Below are 18,896 nucleotides of genomic sequence, written 5' to 3'. Positions count from 1 at the left end.
TGGAAGGTGGCTGTAAGATCTTCTCTGAGCCCTCGCTTCTCCAGGCTGAACAACCCCAACTCTCTCAGCCTGTTCCAATAGGGAAGGTGCTCCAGCCCTCCGATCATCTTTGCAGCCCTCCTCTGGACCCGTTCCAACAACTCCTTATCCCTCTCACGTTGAGGGTTCCAGAACCGGACACAGTATTCCAGATGAGGTCTCACAAAAGAGGAATAGGGGGGCAGACCTGCCATTTCCCCGCCACTTGCGGGACAGAGGGCTCACAGCGTGGCTCAGGCGGAGCGGCCCCTCGAGAGCCGCCGCGGACGGGCCGGGCTGCGCGGGGCGCTGCGGGCTCCTTATCGCCTCCCGAGCATCGGGGCGTCGCCGCCCGGCCCCTTCAAAGCGGGCGCCTCTCCCGTCCCAGCCCGTCCCGTCCCGTCCCGTCTCGTCTCGTCCCGCCGTGGCAGAGACCGGGGCGATGCTGCGCTGGGGCTACGAGGAGCACAACGGTAGGGGGGCGGTGGGCAGCGCGGTCCCCCCCCGGGGCAGACCCGCGGGCGGCTTCGGCAGCTCCCGAGCGCACGGGGGAGGCTGAAACGAGCTGAAATGCCGTCGAGGCTTTGCAACGTGAGACCGAGCAGCTTTTTCTGTCGGGAATGATGCGGGGCTGGCTGCCGGGAGAGGGGCTTGTTGCGCGCAGCATCGCCTGCCGGAGGCGGGTCGGGGTTGGGTCGGCGTTGGGAAAATCGGTCTGTCTCGTTCTCTGCAGGGATTTGGTTCGCTCGTCTAATTCATCAATTGCGTCTAACTACAGAGTAGACTGTCCCACTGATGGGAACTGCTGTATCGGCAGTGCCTTTCTGACTCCGGTTACATTTGGCTTCTGTTACACGGTGGGAAATACTGGGTGTTAGAGTCGGTCATTTGAATGTATAACTATGCACCTAAGAGGAGATGCCGGGGGATTTTAGTTGTTTCTAGGTTTCCTTAAGCTTGTCGGTCTTTGAAGTCCCAAGATGTTCTCATCAGCAGGTTTAAAGACTTTCCTCTGTTTTGCATTGTAAGTCATGCAAACGCAGCTCTTGTGTACGACTGGCTCACAACTCATGCAAATGAAAGTGCTTTTGTAAATTGGGGAGTCGGCTCTGATAAAGTAAACGGAATAACTTATGTTGTCTATTATAATAGAGAAATAAAACACCATGATAGTAAAAGAGAATGCTATATGGTGGCATACACTAATGCCTGTAAGAGTATGCTTCATTTATATATAACTTGCAGTTTTCAATACTGTTTGGCAAGTAGTAGTTTTCCTTCCTGGTCTTTTTATTCAATCTTTTCTGGATGGATATACTTTTCCTGAAAAACTGGGTTGTGGTGGATCGCAGTGATGTTGCAACGATCAGGTGTGTTATCTACTGTTGTGCAGTCTACTTTAGCCCTCCCCTGAAAACGTAAATGCCTCTTGTTTTTCAAATTTGTTTTTGCCATATGTTTTCCAAGACTTCACATGCACCATGCAGATAAGAAGCCCACTTTCTCTCCCTTATCGTACCCACCCCCTCCCACCCCCACCCCCCATTGCTATCCTCAACTTCTAGGAAGGGGAGGGCTCTGAATTTCTATCGGGGTAGCCCTGGACCTTGCTTGAGGCCCCATATCTCGTATAAAACTCTGTTTATGGGCTGATAACATATTTGGGTTGCAGCTTGATTTTTCTCACTCTCTTCCTCTCTTGGATTTCCCCCCCTGCAGCTGAGGTGGGTCGTTCTTCACCTGTTAATCTTCTTTACTCTGCCTCTCACAGGAGACTAAATGATAGTCATGGATAAACAACAATTCACTGTTCTTCCCTAGCATCAGTTTTATTCGCAGATTCTTCTTTTTTTTTTTTTGTGCATTTGTTTTATTGGTGTTGCTTGTTTTTTGATTCTCTGAACAGCAAATGCAGGAGATCACTATGATTCTTGAAAAATTTTGTTGCCCTGCATGGCCTTGGATAGTTTCCCTGAGATTGGGATTAGCTTTTGCATCTAAGGAGGCAGCAAAAAAGTGAAATTGGTTAAATTTGATGCCATCATATGTTACAGGTGACTGCCAAAGAGTTGGAAAGGTATCGGCGTTCATTCAGAGTTCTGCAATTGTTACTTGCAGTGATAAAAGCACTGTTTTTATAAACTGGAGGAACACTTGGCAGTAATAACCACAACACAAATCATTCTGTTCATAAAGTAAACTGTCAAATATTACACATACACGACTGCATATATGGAATACCCACATATAAGGGCATGGTCTGACTGGTTTTCACAGAACTAAATATTCTTCCCTGCTTTGATTCACGTATTTATGAAATGCAAAGAAGCGTTATTTTATTTCTATGCAAACCTTGACCTTTGCTTTCTTGCCACTGTTCCTGCCTCACAGTTTTGATGGTGCTTATGTATGGAAGTGTAATACTGAGATCTTGAGAACTGAGTTCAGTGTCGCACCGCAAGTGCTTTTCTTAGCTGCTCAAGGTTCCTGTGAACAGGGAAGTGTTCTCACTCTTCACAGAGACAATTCTCTTAGTTAACAGGGGAATTGCCCCAGTTAAAAGACAAATTGAGAATCAATTGCCTTCAGTTTACTATTTGTTTAGTAAAATAGGTGGAAGTACTTGCATGTATTATGTTTTAGTGCAACAATCTATCTTGATCTGGTTACAACTATAACACTGAGGTGCTTTATAAATAAAAAGGGATAAAAATGCCTTAAGGTTTTTTTCCTTCCTGAAAGTAATTATGTAATTCTGTAATTTTGATGTCTGCTTTAAAAACCAGCACTTAATTTTACCTATTATGAGTTGCCAGTTCTTTTTGTTAGAGCTACTCTTACTGTAACTTAATGTACAACTAAATTTCTTGCAAACCTAACTTTATAAGTTTAATCATTTTGTATATGATAAACTGGCCAGTGGGTTCCCTTTAGGAATAAATCAGGATGTGATCCTGCAAAAGTCAGACCATACCAAACTAATAAACTTTCTGCATACAATAGCAAACTGTCCAAAAAAATAACTCACTTTTATGCACTTACCCTCTGCAGTTACAGAGGCTCACTGCAACTGAACCGTATTCTGTGATGTCTACTCTAGGTTTGTTTGAAGTTAGTCTAGCCTTTTGATGAAACTCACCAGCTTTATGAGTGAAAGAGCACCAACTATTAGGTGCTATAGCAAGTTTTATTTCATGACTAACTCATAATTGCTTTCTTTATGAGATCTAGTCCATGAACTGTGTGTGTTCAGTGCTGGTGGGTACTATAAGTAGTGATAGTCTAATCTGAAAGTCACAGCAGTGTGTATCACATTTAGTAACTCTGTGTCTAAAATAAAGGCATGCAATCTTCACAGCAGATGGTTCCATGTTTTTGTCCTAAATCTTGGTTATGGCTGAGGTAGAGCAATAGGGCCAAGTAGTTAAGGATATATATACATTTTGCCATTCCTCAGCTTAGGAATAGTCTAAGCACTAAAATTAAGTACCAGTAAGCTTTTCGTAAGCATCATAAATGGCAGCGTTTAATTAGGTATAAATGATGGAGTGGTGCTTCTTCAACTGATAAAATTGTACATCTCTAACTGCAAGGGACTAGGATCCAAACACAATTACAATTATATCATATGCCAAACTGTATGTAATTAAAATATTGAAAAGCTTTGATGACCATTTGTGAAGGGGGAAAAAGTAAGTTTAAACTGGTTTATATTTCAGTCCAGCAGGATTGTAATGTTCTGCCTTAGAAGAGGTTTGCTTAATGAGTTTAATTAATGAAGCCATTAGCAAAATTACTTTTTAAAAAACTCATGACTGAAGGACTTTGGCTTTATTCTGCCTGAGATGTTTAAGTCTTAGACTGGTCTTTAGAAACTACTCATTCCCGCTTCCATTTCTGAGTGCTGCTCAGAGGAGAGTCAGGCTCTGCCCAGGTGTCTGTGCAAGCTGCTTCCCCACGGCACTGTGAGATGCTTCGCTCCCTGATTTACTGCTGAGGCACCAGGGTTATGTTAACACCTGTGAGTTTCTGAGCTATGTTCGCTTCTGTTGAAGTCAAGGAGAGAAAACTGTCTGACAACTTTTGATGTTAGGTTATTAATCACAATTTAATACTTTTTAATCCTTTTTTGTCATCGTGTTTATTTAAGCTATCCAGAAACACACAAACCAACAGGCTGATTTTTGGACTGAGATCAGTTACCTTCAGTGTAGGAAGCTATCAGAATTGCCAGTGATGCAGATTTTACAAGACCAGTTTCTGATGCTCGTATTCAAGTTTTTCTTAAATCCATTCTTGGTTGGTTGATTTATTACACTTCTTACCCATGAGAAGCCTGGAGGAAAAACAAATGCTATGCCCTTTATAATACTGAAAGATCATTAGCCCTGCAGACTTTTCCCTTTTGCCAGAGCCTCTTTGCTTTCTTTACCTTGTTTGCTATCTTCACTTCACAGAGCACATTCCCAAAACAACTCATTGTTCTTGTTTTAATTCTATGGCCTCTTCACACATTGTTTATTATTCAAATATGGTTCAACAATAGCGCATATATTCTTATTAAGGACTTTTTCATGTTTGCTAGATAAGAACAGACGCATCACACATCTAATCTGTGAAGCTTTTCTTGCTATTTTAGAATGACATTTGCCATTTTTTTCATATCCATATTGTTGATTTACAGAGACAATGCTTTTCAGCTGACTTTTGGCTTAGCTTGCATGGAGAGAGAAAGAGAAAGGTTAAATTGACATCACTAGTATTTAGTAATAGCTTCTTTAGTGTTTTAATTTCTAGGTAACTCTGGTGAATGACAGTGTAAGTCTGTGTCTGGAAGATACACTGTCATTTATCAGTAGGAGGCGTAGAAATCCAAACGTCATGCAGGCACCACTGTATTGAGTGTTCCTGTTCTTTGCTGATTTTGTCAGCACTACTAGCACATGCGTATGTGTGCATGTAGACTTTATGGCTAGAGAGTGACACTCTTGTGTTCTGACAGCTGGCTTGCAGGGCTGGTGCACTGGGAGGAGGTGATGAGTTGTACAGCCATGCGTAGGTTAGAGGCCTCAGGAGAGTCCATTCACCACTCAGCCTTTTTATCTTTTTTTGACATTTCCCCATCTCATTCAGCTTAGTCAGTAGAAGATGTGTTCTCAGGTCTTTTGCAGCCAATGATTAAGGTTTAAAAAAAACACCCATAATGCAGGGATTTGGGATACATAAGAGGTAATCCTTAAAGATATAGTGAGACGTGCTATTTGGCAAGAATGGCATGTCCAGAAATTGTTGGGGCAGAGTGCCTGTTGGATACATGATGCACGATTTGAAAGAGCATTTGTTGGATATGTCTTGTGCGTACTTGAGTCTTTACTGTGAATAATTAAAAATTTACCCACTGCATGTGTCTTTGTTCAAAGGTTAGATATACCCTGTAAAGTAGATAAAGGGGTCCTGAAAGCTGCTGTTGCAATGTGGTGCAGCAAAATTAGCTGAATATTTTGATCTGTATTTTTCTGATAAACCCTTTTTGAATTTAAATATGCAAACAAGAACAATTCAGTTAGTCTTCTTTCATATAAAGCAGACATTGCCATCAATGTAGACTTATCCTCCAATGCATTGCAGGGCCTGCCCGCTGGAAGGAGGTTTTTCCTGTTGCTAATGGAGACCGTCAGTCACCTATTGACATCAAAACTGAGGAAACTAAGTATGATCCCTCTCTCCGTCCTCTAAATCCAAATTATGATCCAACTTCTGCTAAAATCATCCTTAACAATGGGCACTCCACCAGTGTTGAGTTTGATGACACCGTCAACAAATCAGGTTTGTACCTTTCTTGTTGTACTGTGTCTTCTTCCGCTGTTTCCTGACTAGAGTACAGATGGCCTGAGCATGTCTCACTGCCAGGTATGAACTAATAAACAATAAAGGTGTGCTCCTCCAGATGAGAGATTCCTTTTTTCCCCTGACTTTCAGCATGATACAGTGTGGGACCATATTTGGACACCAGTTTGAGGTTGCATTTCTCAAAGAGCACTAGGATTCACTTTTCACACGACTGGTTTGTGATCCACCCCAACCAGCTAAATAGTGCCAGTCCCCTTCTTTGAAATGTTGTGTACCATTTTTCAAATGCTGCTCTCTCTCACTGCAGATGAATCCTTTGTGTCTCATTACAGGTTCATTCCAACCGAATCGCTCAAGTCTCTTATCTGACTTTAGCTGCAGGTTTGGTTATATGATTTATTTACAAATCCATACCTGGACATCTTGTGTCAGGAAAGAGCCAATACAAAACAAATGAACTATGTCCCAAATGATCCCTTTTCTTCTCTGAAGATTGTTATTTTTCCAGTCTTTTCTAGGATTATGTAGCTTCCCTTTTTGCAAGCAAAAATTCTTATTTTGAAGTTCTCTAGTTTAGCGGAGTCATTGTAATGTTAGTGCCTTCATCTTTAAAACTGTCTCTTGAATAGCAGGAAAACTGGCACACCTTGCCTTGGAACTATAAGAGTGCAGTTTCTACAAGCTATAAAATCTTTTCGTGGTTGCGTGAGGTTTAGCTGAGGATCCAAGCTCGTATTGTGCATTCACAAGGGTCAAAGCCAGTAGATGACTAATTTTGTGATCAGCCTGTCCTTTAGTCCTGAGGAACTATTGGCTAATAGTGGCAAAAGGAAGAGATCTAGATGGAGGAAACACCATACTTTACTTTCCCAGACAGTCTTAGATTAATTCTTGAATTTTTTGTCAATACAAGCAACATTAGATGTTGCCTGAAAGCCATCAGCTGACCATCAGTGATCTGGTCTGACCTCATGAGTGTCAGATGCCATGGGACTTCCCAGAATTAATCTCTGCTTCAAGCCTAGTAGGCGTGGGTGAACTAAAGCACATGTCTTAGAAAAACGTACAATCTTGATTTCAAAATTTCCAGTGATGATGAACCTACCACAGCGTTTGGTAAGTTGTTCTAATTATTAATTACCCTTACAACTGACAAAACATCAAAATTTCACTTTTTTTCTGGTGATCAACTCAGTCTTTTAACTCCTTTCCTGTTTTTGCTAAAAGTGCTAAATACAAACACACCAAGAAGCTCTTTCACTTTCTGACTCCATCTGTCAAGTGACAGGGCTTGAACAGAGTATTTCTGTACGCTTACAATGGTACCAAAGCAGTGGCTATATGATCCTCTTCTTACTGCTTCCCTCAGGCCATGCCTCCAAGGATGTAGTTCATGTTATGGCAAAGCACTGACAAATGTTGATCAGATAATTAACAAATGTAATCCCCAGACTCCTTTAGCAGACTCCGTGTCTTCTATGAATAGACCAGATTCTTTAGTCCACATACATGGCTTTACCTTTTGACCACCATCATGCATTATTTATCAAATAATTTACATCCTTCTTTATCCATAAATGGAGTTAGTCACTGTGTTCCCTGATATTCGGCACTGACAAACTTTATCAGTATTGTTTTTGTTTTCTTTCAGGTCAATGAGCAAAAAATACTGAGTTTTCTAGGGCCCAAATTTGGCCTCTGGGGCACTCCTGTGAAGTAAGCACTCCTGCCATATGGTGGTTTGGTGAAGAAAAAAAGAAAAAAAGAAAAAATACCCCAAATTAATTGATACTAAATACATTAGCATCTTTGAATATATTAACTAAATTCCATATGAACTATTTCTTCACTTTGTCCGGCATTGAAACTGGGCTGTCATGTTTAGCTGTTTGTGTAGTTCTGTTTATCCTCTTCAGTACCACATTAGCTCCATTCTCTGAAACTGGTTTGTTGATGTTTCAAAGACCTTCTCTTCCACCTTTTTTTGGAGATGCTGATATTTGCCTCAAATAACTTCTGACAGACAGACCTCTTTCTTAATTACTGTTGGAATCGATGGGTTTTACTATCACTGATGATGTGACACAAATACATTATCAGGCCATTTTCCACATTTTTCAGCAGAAGTGTTTCATTGAATGCTGACGCATTTCTACATAACTGTTTTACCTCAACCAGCTAAAAGAGCAATGTTTACATGTTTCTAGGGTCATTTGCCTCCAAGTTTTAGGAGTGCCACATTCCCATTCCCTTTGTTCACTAGGTTTATAGGCTTTGTAAAAGCACAATTTTGGGTTGAAGTTTTAAGGAGGTCAGATATTTTTCCCACAGAAAAACAGTTCTGCTTCCATTTCATTAGCCTGGCTACTTGTGTTAGCAGATAGACAGCTTAAGAAATTTTTCTTTTATCTTTATTTGTTGGTATTTTATTCCTAAAAAAGTTTCGATTTTGAACTAAACCTAAAAGAGAAAAAATGACTACTGACCTCTCCAGTACTCTTAATTTAAAACCCATCTGTTTAAATCTCCCACCTTTTCCCCATAAAATCTCTATCATGAGCCAGTAAAAAAGCCCAGACTAATTCCCAAACCCTCAGAGGAGATACGGAGCTAGGAAAAGTGGGGCAATTTGTTTTGTGGTGAATAAGGAACCTTTCTGAATGTGCTTCACATGCAAGTCTCTGTGCAGAGATGGTTTGGTTCCAACTCTCATTAGCAAAAGCTGAGCACTTGCAAAAGCAAAACAATGAAAATCCCACCAATATGTATGTTAATTTGAAATAAGTGGCTAATTAAGTGCCAGTAATATTGCAGTTGTACAGTGCATATGTAGTGTTGGCTTCATTTTATTTATGTTAATATATTCTCCTTTTTACTCAAACATCAGTCTGATGTAACTGAATCTAGTTTAAAATAATGGAAAGTGGCTTGAAAATGTTTTTACGTTCCACCTACTTTCATCCAGATTTCAAAGAGGAGAAGAAATTCTGTTCACATTATATTTTTCTGATCCTCCTCTTTATTCATAAAACCTTTATTTTAAGCTTAATTTCTCAGTGATTCTTTCAAATACCTTCAAGAAAGGAAACCACTTGCAAAATAGCAATATTTTTCCACCTTCTGAGAAATATGTAGCCCTTAGCAGGACAAACCTGGTGATAACAACATACCTTTTAATGGGCCATAGACCACTAATCTACACATAAATGCGATTTTGAAAGTCATATACTGGACGAGTAAGGGTTTCTGTAGTACTTTCAAAAGAAATTGAGAAACTTTCAAAGAAATGAGAAGCCATCTGAGACAGCTTTTGAGAAGGAGTGGGGGACTGCCTGAAGACTGAAATCTGGTGTGAGGTTAGAGGATGTGGGTAGCAGCTCCCATTCCTGCAGTGAAGCCTTTTCCTCTGCTTGGGTTTCCAGTGCTGACCGGGGGGCCACTGAGTGGGACCTACAGGCTGCGCCAGATTCACTTCCATTGGGGGTCCAATGATGAAGCCGGTTCTGAGCATGCAGTGGACGGAATGAAGTATGCAGCAGAGGTAAGGCTTTACATGGAGTCATCTGTACCTCTAAGCTTGTGACTAGTTTTCCATTGTAAGAATAATATTGCCCTTCCTCTTCCCACTTTTCATTCTCCCCCATTTTACCAAAAGACAAATGGTCTTCCTGAAGTGTTGCATGTTTGGTCCTTTCTCAAAAAAGAATGTATTTGAGAGCTTTGGAGAGGATTAAAAAAAGGAGTACAGAAGACGAGAGCTTCATAAGAGCAAGACTTAATGTTCAAGAGTTATTTTAAACTTTGTGTTTCATTGTCTCTTCCTTGGAGAATATTTTCAAAGTCAGCTTCGGTTACAAACCCCAGGATTATTTGATTTGGGGCCTCTGCAGTGTAAAATTTATTCATGACTTAGGAATGTTGCATTTTGTGGTACATTTAGTAATGAGATGGTTATGACTTCCTTTGGGATCTGCACCTTAATATTTGTGGGGTGCCAGCTGCCTGTGGAGGCGCTGGGTTTCAGTGGAGGCAGAGTGCCACAGGGAGGAGTGCACCGTCTGCATGGGGAGTTCACTCCTGCTCTGCCTCCTGTGGTGTGTTTGAGTACTCTATTTTGAAAAGTTTTCAGTATCTGATTCCTCTTTGCAAATGGAAGTGACATGGAGCATTTTTATGAGACTGAGATCTTTAACAGTACATAGTTCAGACAGTGAAGAATTTTCTGGTGTTAAAAAGACATAAAAAGTAAATGTTAATGGAAAAATAAAAGACATAATACTAAAGAAGGAAAAAATGAAATGTGTGCACAGTGATGTGATTGGATTTTTCTGGAAATGCTATAAGAGATAGTGGTCAAAAAAAAAATCAGTTTTCTAACACTAATGTGGAAAAGTGACATTTGCAGTGTTTAAAGGCTTATGTTTTCCACAGGAACCAGGTGAGATGGAATATAAAGAATTTAATAGAGGTGCTTTAAAACCATTAAGTACCAAAACCAAATTTCTAGCTGAGAAAATATGTATGTTTCCCATCTAAGAAACCAAATGGAAGGAGAAAATATCTCTGAATTTGTAGCCAGTCTAAAAACCTTTCCATTACCTGTTGGCTGGGTAACCCTCCACAAGAAGCTCTCTAGATGTCACTTTGGCTTTGGGATAAGAAACACTGAATTAAGATCAAGGCTTCTGAGTGCTGTTCACACACACACAAAAAAAAAACCTCAGAAGGAGACGTGAAGATGGTTTCAGTGCTCAACTTCCTAAGGAAGATGCATAAGATTTCAAGAAAAAGCATTGACCAAGTTGAAGAAAGAATTAGTGTACAGGTAAAGAAGACTGCAAGATTCAGCCCCCTAAGCCCACCAGGAAGCAGAAGGGATCCACGGCTCCAGTCTTTGTTGACAACATATGGTCTGATCAAGGTCTCTTCACAAGCTGCAGTGACAGAGCGGTGGTAAGACGGGATATATTCCTTAAACAGAAGTCACAAGCCATTGAGGATGGGGAAGTACCCAACAGTGTTTCACAGCTCTGTTTGTTTGGAGGGTTGGAAGTTTTGGCAGGTGGGGAGCTGGCTGGGAAGGGAAGGGAAGACATGACAAATCTATGAAGGAGTGGAAGAGGGCTTTATTTAGTTGTGGGAATTTTGCTTTTTGTTCTTTATTGTTTTTTGCTTTTTTAAAAATCCACAATAAAAGTCAATTCTGACTGAGAGTATCTGTTTCCTTTTTTTTGTATGTAAAAATGTAATTGTTTAAAAATTGTTAAATATAGCTTTTGTGAATTTCTAATAGCAAGTGGTTCAGGCGCCTTGAGCTGCAGGGTAGTAGTGCATCTGAGAATGGTTTAGTGGACTGTGTTCTCTCAGATTAATTCATAATATTTTTAGCAACTTTCCTTCAAGGATCTCTGAAGGTGTTAGCCAGCATGTGTTTAGTTGTGACCATACATTATTATTATACTTGATTTCAGTAGGATTCTTTATTTGTTGGAATGTTTCAGCACATTTGAGTCCAAGTGCTTAACAAACATTAATTATAACCCGTAACACCAAGTAACAGCTCTGTTTTACAGATATGTAAAATTAAAACTCATAGAGGTTAGGCAAGGATTGAGATTGAGAGTCAAAATCTTCATGCACTTAGAACCCTATTTCAACCATGCGGCTATGTTGCTTCCCATAAAAAGCCATTAAAGCAAGTTTCAGCTTTCCTAAATTGCTCTTACTATAGGGGTCTTGAAGTGCTGAATTCCAAAAGGAAGCTTTTTTTTTCAGGGGTTCATCCCATTTTGAGTCATTCAGTGGAGCGGCTTTTCAGGACTCCTACAGAGCAAAGTTCGTAGTCTGAAAAGATGGTCACCAATTTTAGAAAAGCCAGTCCCATGCCTTGTTTCTGACCTTCTCTTTCCTTATCTGAAAACTACGAGTAGTAACATTTACTAATCCACTGAGGACTTGTGAGAGTAATTAATGTTTGTGAAGTACTTAGTCTTAAGTGCTGTGTGAGTGTTTGTGCTCTCTCCAGCTTGGCAGTCCGACCATGGCTCAAGGCTGGAACATTCTGGCACTTCCTGGGAACCAGGAGCTCCTGCTGCAGAACGTGACCAGGATTTATCAAACCTGCCTTAGCAAGATAGATTGGGGTCGTATGGGGGTAGTCATCATGGGCTTTTCCTTTCCCCACCTGGCTGGGTGATGTCTTTAAGTTGCTTAAGCAACTACCATAGGATAACTCCAGAATAATGTATGTTGGAAATGCAAGTACTCAAACCTGAGATAATCAATCTGCTTGTAAGTGCCTAACTACTAGTAATCATAGAAAATGACATTTGGAAAGTATAGAAAATGAAATTTTGATGTTCACCTTAAAATAAACAAGGGAAAAAGGGGTCAGTGCAAGTTTAATGTGTGTAGCTCTGCCTGCTTTCTAGCTATTTATGTGGCTGATTAATGTTACTGAAAGCTTGATTAAGGAAAAAGAGGAGCAAAGTACTAATGACATCCTCATGATTTTCAATCACTTTTTTAAAATCAGTTGTGCTAAAAATGGATTTAAAAGCTTTAGTTATATAACCATGGGATATCTTGTCTTAGCTTCTCTGTTTGAATTCTGGGGACCCAATAGCAGTTTGCCAGGCACTGTGGTGTGCTGATTGCTACTAAATTTTGAATAATCCCAGCCACTGGAAATGCTTTTGCCATTTCTGTGAACAACATACTTATCAATTTCATGAAATATTTGCATTTAGAAAACTGAATAGCTATGAATACAAAAGAATGGCATATCAGAACTAGTAAAGCTGTAGTATTAATTTGTGACTATTTAAGTTCAGCGAGAGTTGATGCTGTCTGTGTCTCTTGCTTTTCAGCTTCATGTGGTCCACTGGAACTCAGAAAAGTATTCCAGTTTTGTTGAGGCAGCGCGTCAGCCAGATGGATTAGCAGTCATGGCTGTATTTCTGAAGGTAAGAAAATGCCTCAGCTCTCCTAATAAAAAAAAGCATTATGAGCCCCAAGAAATAATAGTGATGATTGATATAACTATTGCTAAAGAGATACTTGGTTTATGTGGGCATTAAATAATACTGTTTCCTTCATGCTGTTTACTTTCCAATATAGAAAGATGTGCTTCCTTGAAGATTAAAAATATCAGATTAATAGATTTTCAAGGCAGTGAGGCTCTTCAGTTTGCCTAGGCTGCATTCCTGTACAACATTAGATGTGGAACTTAATTCTGCCCCTATACAGATCCAAATAACTTTTACTTTTGTTTGACTAACATGTTTCTTTAGGAGGGTGATCTGATTTGGTTCAAATGCTTCTGTAGCAGTTTGTTTCTAACAGTTTCTTCTGAAAGCTAGAAAAATAACCCCACACCACCTCAGAATCCAGAGGATTTCCTTGTAATCACTATGTACCTCGTTGCCTCCTGCACCTATTCTAAGGTGAAATGCTACTCTTGCAACAGCTTCATTGACTGCAAAGAAGTGTATGGAGAATTTGTATAATCTGTGACAAAGAATAGGTCTTCAAATCCCTAGTTTCTGCCCGGCTCCCACAGCTTCTTGGCCACTGCTGGTGCTGGCACTGGCACAGGTGCAATCGGGGAGCTGTTACATGCAGCAGTTGCAAAGAACTGCTTCAGCAATTCTGTCTTTCTAGATTCCATTATAATGATTCAAGGAAAGTTTTGCTGGGTTTCTTAGCACACATTCTGCTTGGGCTATGTAAGAAAGATATTTTCATTGTTTTAAGCAATTTAGTTTTCAGATGTAAGCCTGAAACTTTTAATACCCTACATATAAACCATGAAAAGTAAATTGCTTTTATTTCCCTGCAATGTAAAGCTTGTGGGTCTTTCGTAGCTGAAATAATTACTGAGTAGCCAGAATAAATACTGCAAGCAAGGGAGTAGATATTCTGTACAACCAGTACTATTTCTAAGGACCAGCTAGTCACAGGCTGGTACTCACAAAATCCATCAGAACTCATGGTGACCTAAGTAAAGTTATACAAAACAATTTCATTATTCATTTGCTTTTTGATTATTTATTTTTGTTATTTTTCTCTGGACCGCAAGTATTTATTTTTTCTCTGGTGTCAATAGATTGGTGAATGCAACCTTCAGTTGAAGAAGATTACTGACAGTTTGGACACCATCCGAATCAAGGTGAACAGATGCTTCTGAAACAATACTAATACTGGGGCTTGGTTTTGTTGTTTTGTTTGGGTTTTTTGTTAGCCTGGCTGCTACTGCCTTCTCCTTCACATTCCTTTGTCCCTAGTTTCCTAGCTATCCATATCTAACTGTAATTTGGGACAGTTTAGGAGCATTCTTGTTAGGTGAATTTGAAAACCAAGCAGACGAAAAAAAAAAAAAGCAGATTTCCTCCCCTGTTTCACTGAGGTACAGAGTTAAAAATAAGCTGTTGTTAAGAGAAATCAGCCAGACTCAGAGCATCATGGTTCGTATGAGCATCTCTGGCCCAGTAGCTGGAAAAGGTAGAAGCAGTAATCCATAGGCTAGGGTGGTGTAAAGGAGTTTTGTAACTATGGGGAGCCTATGCTAACACAATACCTTTGGTGTCCTTTCTGGCAGCAAAGCTGTTGCAGAGGTAAGACCTCATCAGAAGGGCACTGCCTCACCTGCTGTGATCATTCAGGATGTTGCCAGCCCACTTCATAGTGGAACAAGCCCTACCTCCTTTTTTTATCTTGGCCTCTGGTGTTAAATAATTTACCCTACTTTTTTCTTCTTTTTAACTTTGTGTAAGAAATAATTTTCTGAGCATATTTAATCTAGAGCCACAACGAGTTTTTTCTTGCTTTCAGGGTAAAAGAGCACTATTCACAAACTTCGATCCTAGCTGTCTGCTTCCCAAGTCCCTGGACTACTGGACTTACTTTGGCTCTCTCACTGTTCCACCTCTTCTCGAAAGTGTCATCTGGATTGTTTTGAGAGAGCCCATAAATGTTTGTTCTGAACAGGTATTGTTTGATTCTTTCACTACTATATAAATACTGCTTTTGTAAGACTTAAAACTGTAATTGCCACCCAAAAATACATATTTTTGCAGACCTTGTCATTGCAAAACTTATCAAATTTTCAAAGGACAAAATATTTTTATCATATTTATCCTGACTTCTTGTTGCTTTTCTTTGTATAGCAGCTACTTATTAGACATTTTAAAAAAAAAAAAAAGGATCTGCATACTCCACAAATGAATAATCAAAAATAACCCAAAAGGAACTTAATGAATAAAAGGTTCTGGTGACACTAAAGAATCCTGGAATTCCACTCAATTTGATTATTTGCATATCTTTCTCAAACTTCTTTGCTGTCATTTTAATTTGGCAGATCAATACTAAATTTCTTCTTGCATTCCAGATATGTAAAACTTGATGAATTTACTAGAATAATGAAAAAGCAAATACAATTGTAGTAAGTTGGTGTTTATGTTGGACTATCTTAGGAAAAGTGTGATGCCTCATAAAAGAGTTTATTTAGATTTCTTTTTAAATTAAGGTTCATGCTATGTACTAATGTTGCAACAGTGACACCCAATGGGCTGATGATCTTAGTTTTTACCACTGGAGACACTGAAGTATGTCAGGTCATAGCTTCTAATATTGGATGTTGATAAGTATGTCACATGGAATATGTTATCAATATTCTACGTTTACTGTAAACCTCAAGATTTTTGCATCAGTGTTTATTCCATTCACCATCAGTATTACTAATACCTCAGAAAATTCAGTGCCCTACGTCACATACTCGGACTTCAGTCTTTGCACAAAATGTTACGACAGTTCAGTAAATGCGATGCTTAGTCAGGAGACTTCAAATTCAGTTTGTAACTGTTTGAAGTAATGGTTTTGCTCAGGGTATCCATTTCTCTCATCTGTGTCTCTTCCCCACTTCCCTTGCAATTTGTGCTGATCTATATTTAATACATTTAAAAATGTGAAGTACTGCATGCAAACACTCAGGTTTGCATGGTGTTGGAAACAATGTCAAATACAGTGATTCTTTACTAGTAATGTTTCACAGACTGTATTAATGTATAAATGTACTTTTTGGTGCACTTCTTAGGCTGGGAAAAAAATTTAAATAAATTTTAAGTTTTGAGAAACTCACAAGGAGCCTGAATTGCAAATGTTAGCTTTAGAATAGGTGAAGTAGGGTAGTAATGACTGGGTTTTTGCTCTTAATGCAATTAAGATGTGATGTGTAGTACAACGAAATGCTCTATTATAATGGAATTATTTTTGTGCTGTTCTACCTTTGGTAGCCTAGAAAGGAAGTAAGGTGGTATACAGAAATAGTAAATTTTGGAAATATTAGAAATTAGACAAAATACTAAACTTCAGGTCAGAATTTAGACTCGGATTTCTTAAGATTTAGACATGGAGCTCTGATCTGAGTTTCTGGTGAGATCAGCTTAGGCAGAGAATCTTATACTGAGGTATGAATAACTGCTTGTTCTATGTTTCCACAAGAGAAGCAATTAGAATCTCTCGTGATTTGAGTAAATGTTTAATATGTCAAAAGTGCTAATTACAGGAGGCTTATATAGCACTAGACCTACTATTCTGGGTTACTTGTGAATGTATTCCTAGAACAAGAAAATGTACAGAGGTGCACGAAAGAAATCTAATTTTGGAGACAAAACATTCCAGAACCTCCAAACTGTAAAATCAAACTGAAAAATATAACCCCCACCTCCAGGTTAGATCAGGTTATGGAAGACCAAGTGTGAATATGGGAAACAGATAATCCTTATGCACAGTTTCATTCTGACACATATTTTGGGAGATTTTCTTGGTAGTTGTCGTTTTTCATTTGCAAGGACAGAAACGGTGAAATTCCCGTTCCCCACATGCCATAGAAAAATCCAGTTCAGAAAAGAACTGACAAGTATCTTTAATGTTTACTACTTGCCTTTTCATTAGTATGATCATGAGGGTTTTATGCTGAAGCTTATATCTCTTTTGATTGCAGCTAGCCAAGTTCCGCAGCCTCCTGAGCACTGCTGAGGATGAGGTTGCCTGCTGCTTGCTGAGAAACTATCGGCCTCCCCAGCCTTTGAAGGGAAGAGAAGTCAGAAGAAATTAGAGGAGTGAAGCCAGAATAGTCTCCCGCTGAAACCAAAGGCTAAATTAATTTCAATAGTTAATACACTTAGTGATTTATTTTTTTTGTGCGTTTTATAACAGAAAGTTGTTTTATTATTGGTTACCACACAGTCATTTCTTAAAATGCATGTCCTGAGTTGTTGCAGGTTCACAAATGTTAACAGGTCTGGCTGTGTTTGAGTGCATTGGTTTGGGAGCGTTGAGGCGTGAGTGTCACATACAGAGAGGGCAGTTCTAACCATAAGGGTCAGATGTGGTGAAGGAGTTGTCCAGAACTTGCTAATATATTACTGAATGGGATTTCTGATGTCAATGGCAGTAAAGGATGTTCTGAGATTATTCTTTTGGTCTCTGACATAACACTTAGCTTCTATATAAGAATTCACACTGTAATTCTCGAGAAAAAAAATATTTTAAGGCTGATATAACTTCATTGCTGACTTCTGCGATAGCATGCTCACCTTCCTACAAAAAGCCGCAATGATTAATAGCATTGAAGTAAAACAGACATTTATATGATCCTGTTATTCTGATCACTTCATAGAAGTAATGATAATTGTTTTTTTAAAAAAGCAAATAGTAAGGATTTTGTATATTGCAGGATCATGTCAGATGACTTAGGTATTCCTGAATTCCACCACGTATGGATGAAATTGTCCTGAAACCTGAAAGGTGGAAGGGCATAGAGGGAACTGCTCATTCCTAAACCCAGTCTGTCGCATTTGGTGAATAAGGAGCTGTAATACTATATCCATGTAGCATCAGACTCCTACCACTTAAAACCAGGAAGGAGGAGTAGCTGTTGCTCCAGGCTTCATGCTAGACGTGTTGCATGCTGCGTGACACACATGCTGCAAACTCCACATCTTGCAGTGAAGGACAGCACTAGCCAAGTGTCTAATATCTCCTGGGTACTGGCTGATGTTCTGTTGTTGTAACCGAACTTGGGTGGTTGCACTTATATTCCAAGACCAAAGGTGGCAGTTAGAGCAAGCCAAAGAAGCCAGAATTAAGTCAATATTTAATAAAAGATAAGCCCTCCATAACAATGTGTTGCAATGTCTGTCTTTATGAATTGACTTGAGCCTGTGTTACTCTCAGGAGCTTTTGTTATCTGAATATAATTTTTTGTTTAACACCAAATTTATTTTTATTATTTTTAATTAATTTGCCACAGGATGTAGCTTAGTATAGGATTAGATTTACCCTCAGACTGTTAAAACTACATAGTCAAAACCAGTGATACCAGAAAGAGGCAGCTAGAGATTTGATGGGCAGCAGCTACCATCAATCTCTGTAGTACTTTTGATCAACTCATCTTCCATGCCTGCTGTCCATAATTTTGTGTTTGATTTTTTGGTTTTTTTTTTAATAGGTTTTATAGGCTGTGGCTTTTACCTCAACAGTCTTTTGATAATAGATGGACAAACATGACAAAAATCACAATCAGGATTCACTTTTTATACCTTCTTATAACTTAATAAATTAAGCATAGACACAGATATTTTAGCTTAGTTTAAGATAGATGTTTTTTTTTGTTTTCTGCTCCCCAAAATATAGTTACTCTTGCTGCAAGACCTCCCAGTGCCTTCTAAACGTTTTCTAAAGGAAAGAACACAACAAGTAGACCATGAGAGAAATAAAAGGCATTTGGCAGCAGCAGGTATAAGTATAAGCCAAAGGGGAAAAAAACTGCATGCAGTTTCAGTTTTCTGTATTAGAGAGAAGAACACAGCTGAAAAGGCCTCTGGTTGTTTTTTTCTGAATGAGGATGTCTGGAAAGTGTGCATGGCAAAAGTGGGAGTGTGCTGCATGTTTTCACACTCTTCTTTAGACTTCATGTTAGATCTGATGTGTATGCCTGTCATTTGAGTAGCTGCAGAACATGGACA

At 39.3% G+C, this 18,896-nt stretch overlaps 1 protein-coding gene across 1 annotated transcript; it reads left to right on the top strand.

Annotated features, from left to right (window-relative positions):
• The first annotated feature begins 341 nt into the window (after positions 1–341).
• LOC104056803 (carbonic anhydrase 13) lies at positions 342–18,493 on the top strand. Its single transcript, XM_054060848.1, has 7 exons — positions 342–491; positions 5,647–5,844; positions 9,291–9,409; positions 12,738–12,833; positions 13,976–14,038; positions 14,701–14,856; positions 16,871–18,493. Exons 1-7 carry the CDS (start codon positions 461–463, stop codon positions 16,982–16,984), a joined length of 777 nt encoding a protein of 258 aa, XP_053916823.1. The 5' UTR covers positions 342–460; the 3' UTR covers positions 16,985–18,493.
• The last annotated feature ends 403 nt before the right edge of the window (positions 18,494–18,896 follow it).

The sequence above is a fragment of the Cuculus canorus genome, chromosome 2 (assembly GCF_017976375.1).
Source record: "Cuculus canorus isolate bCucCan1 chromosome 2, bCucCan1.pri, whole genome shotgun sequence".
Lineage (NCBI taxonomy): Eukaryota > Metazoa > Chordata > Aves > Cuculiformes > Cuculidae > Cuculus > Cuculus canorus.
The sequence above is the reverse complement of the archived record's forward strand: the minus strand, read 5'-3'. Positions and strand labels throughout refer to the sequence as shown.

Excerpts from the sequence above, each read along its gene's own strand:
- LOC104056803 (XM_054060848.1), top strand. The coding sequence starts at position 461 with ATGCTGCGCTGGGGCTACGAGGAGCACAACG. Across the intron at positions 9,410-12,737 it reads GAATGAAGTATGCAGCAGAG|CTTCATGTGGTCCACTGGAA; the intron begins GTAAGGCTTTAC and ends CTTGCTTTTCAG. Across the intron at positions 12,834-13,975 it reads TCATGGCTGTATTTCTGAAG|ATTGGTGAATGCAACCTTCA; the intron begins GTAAGAAAATGC and ends TGGTGTCAATAG.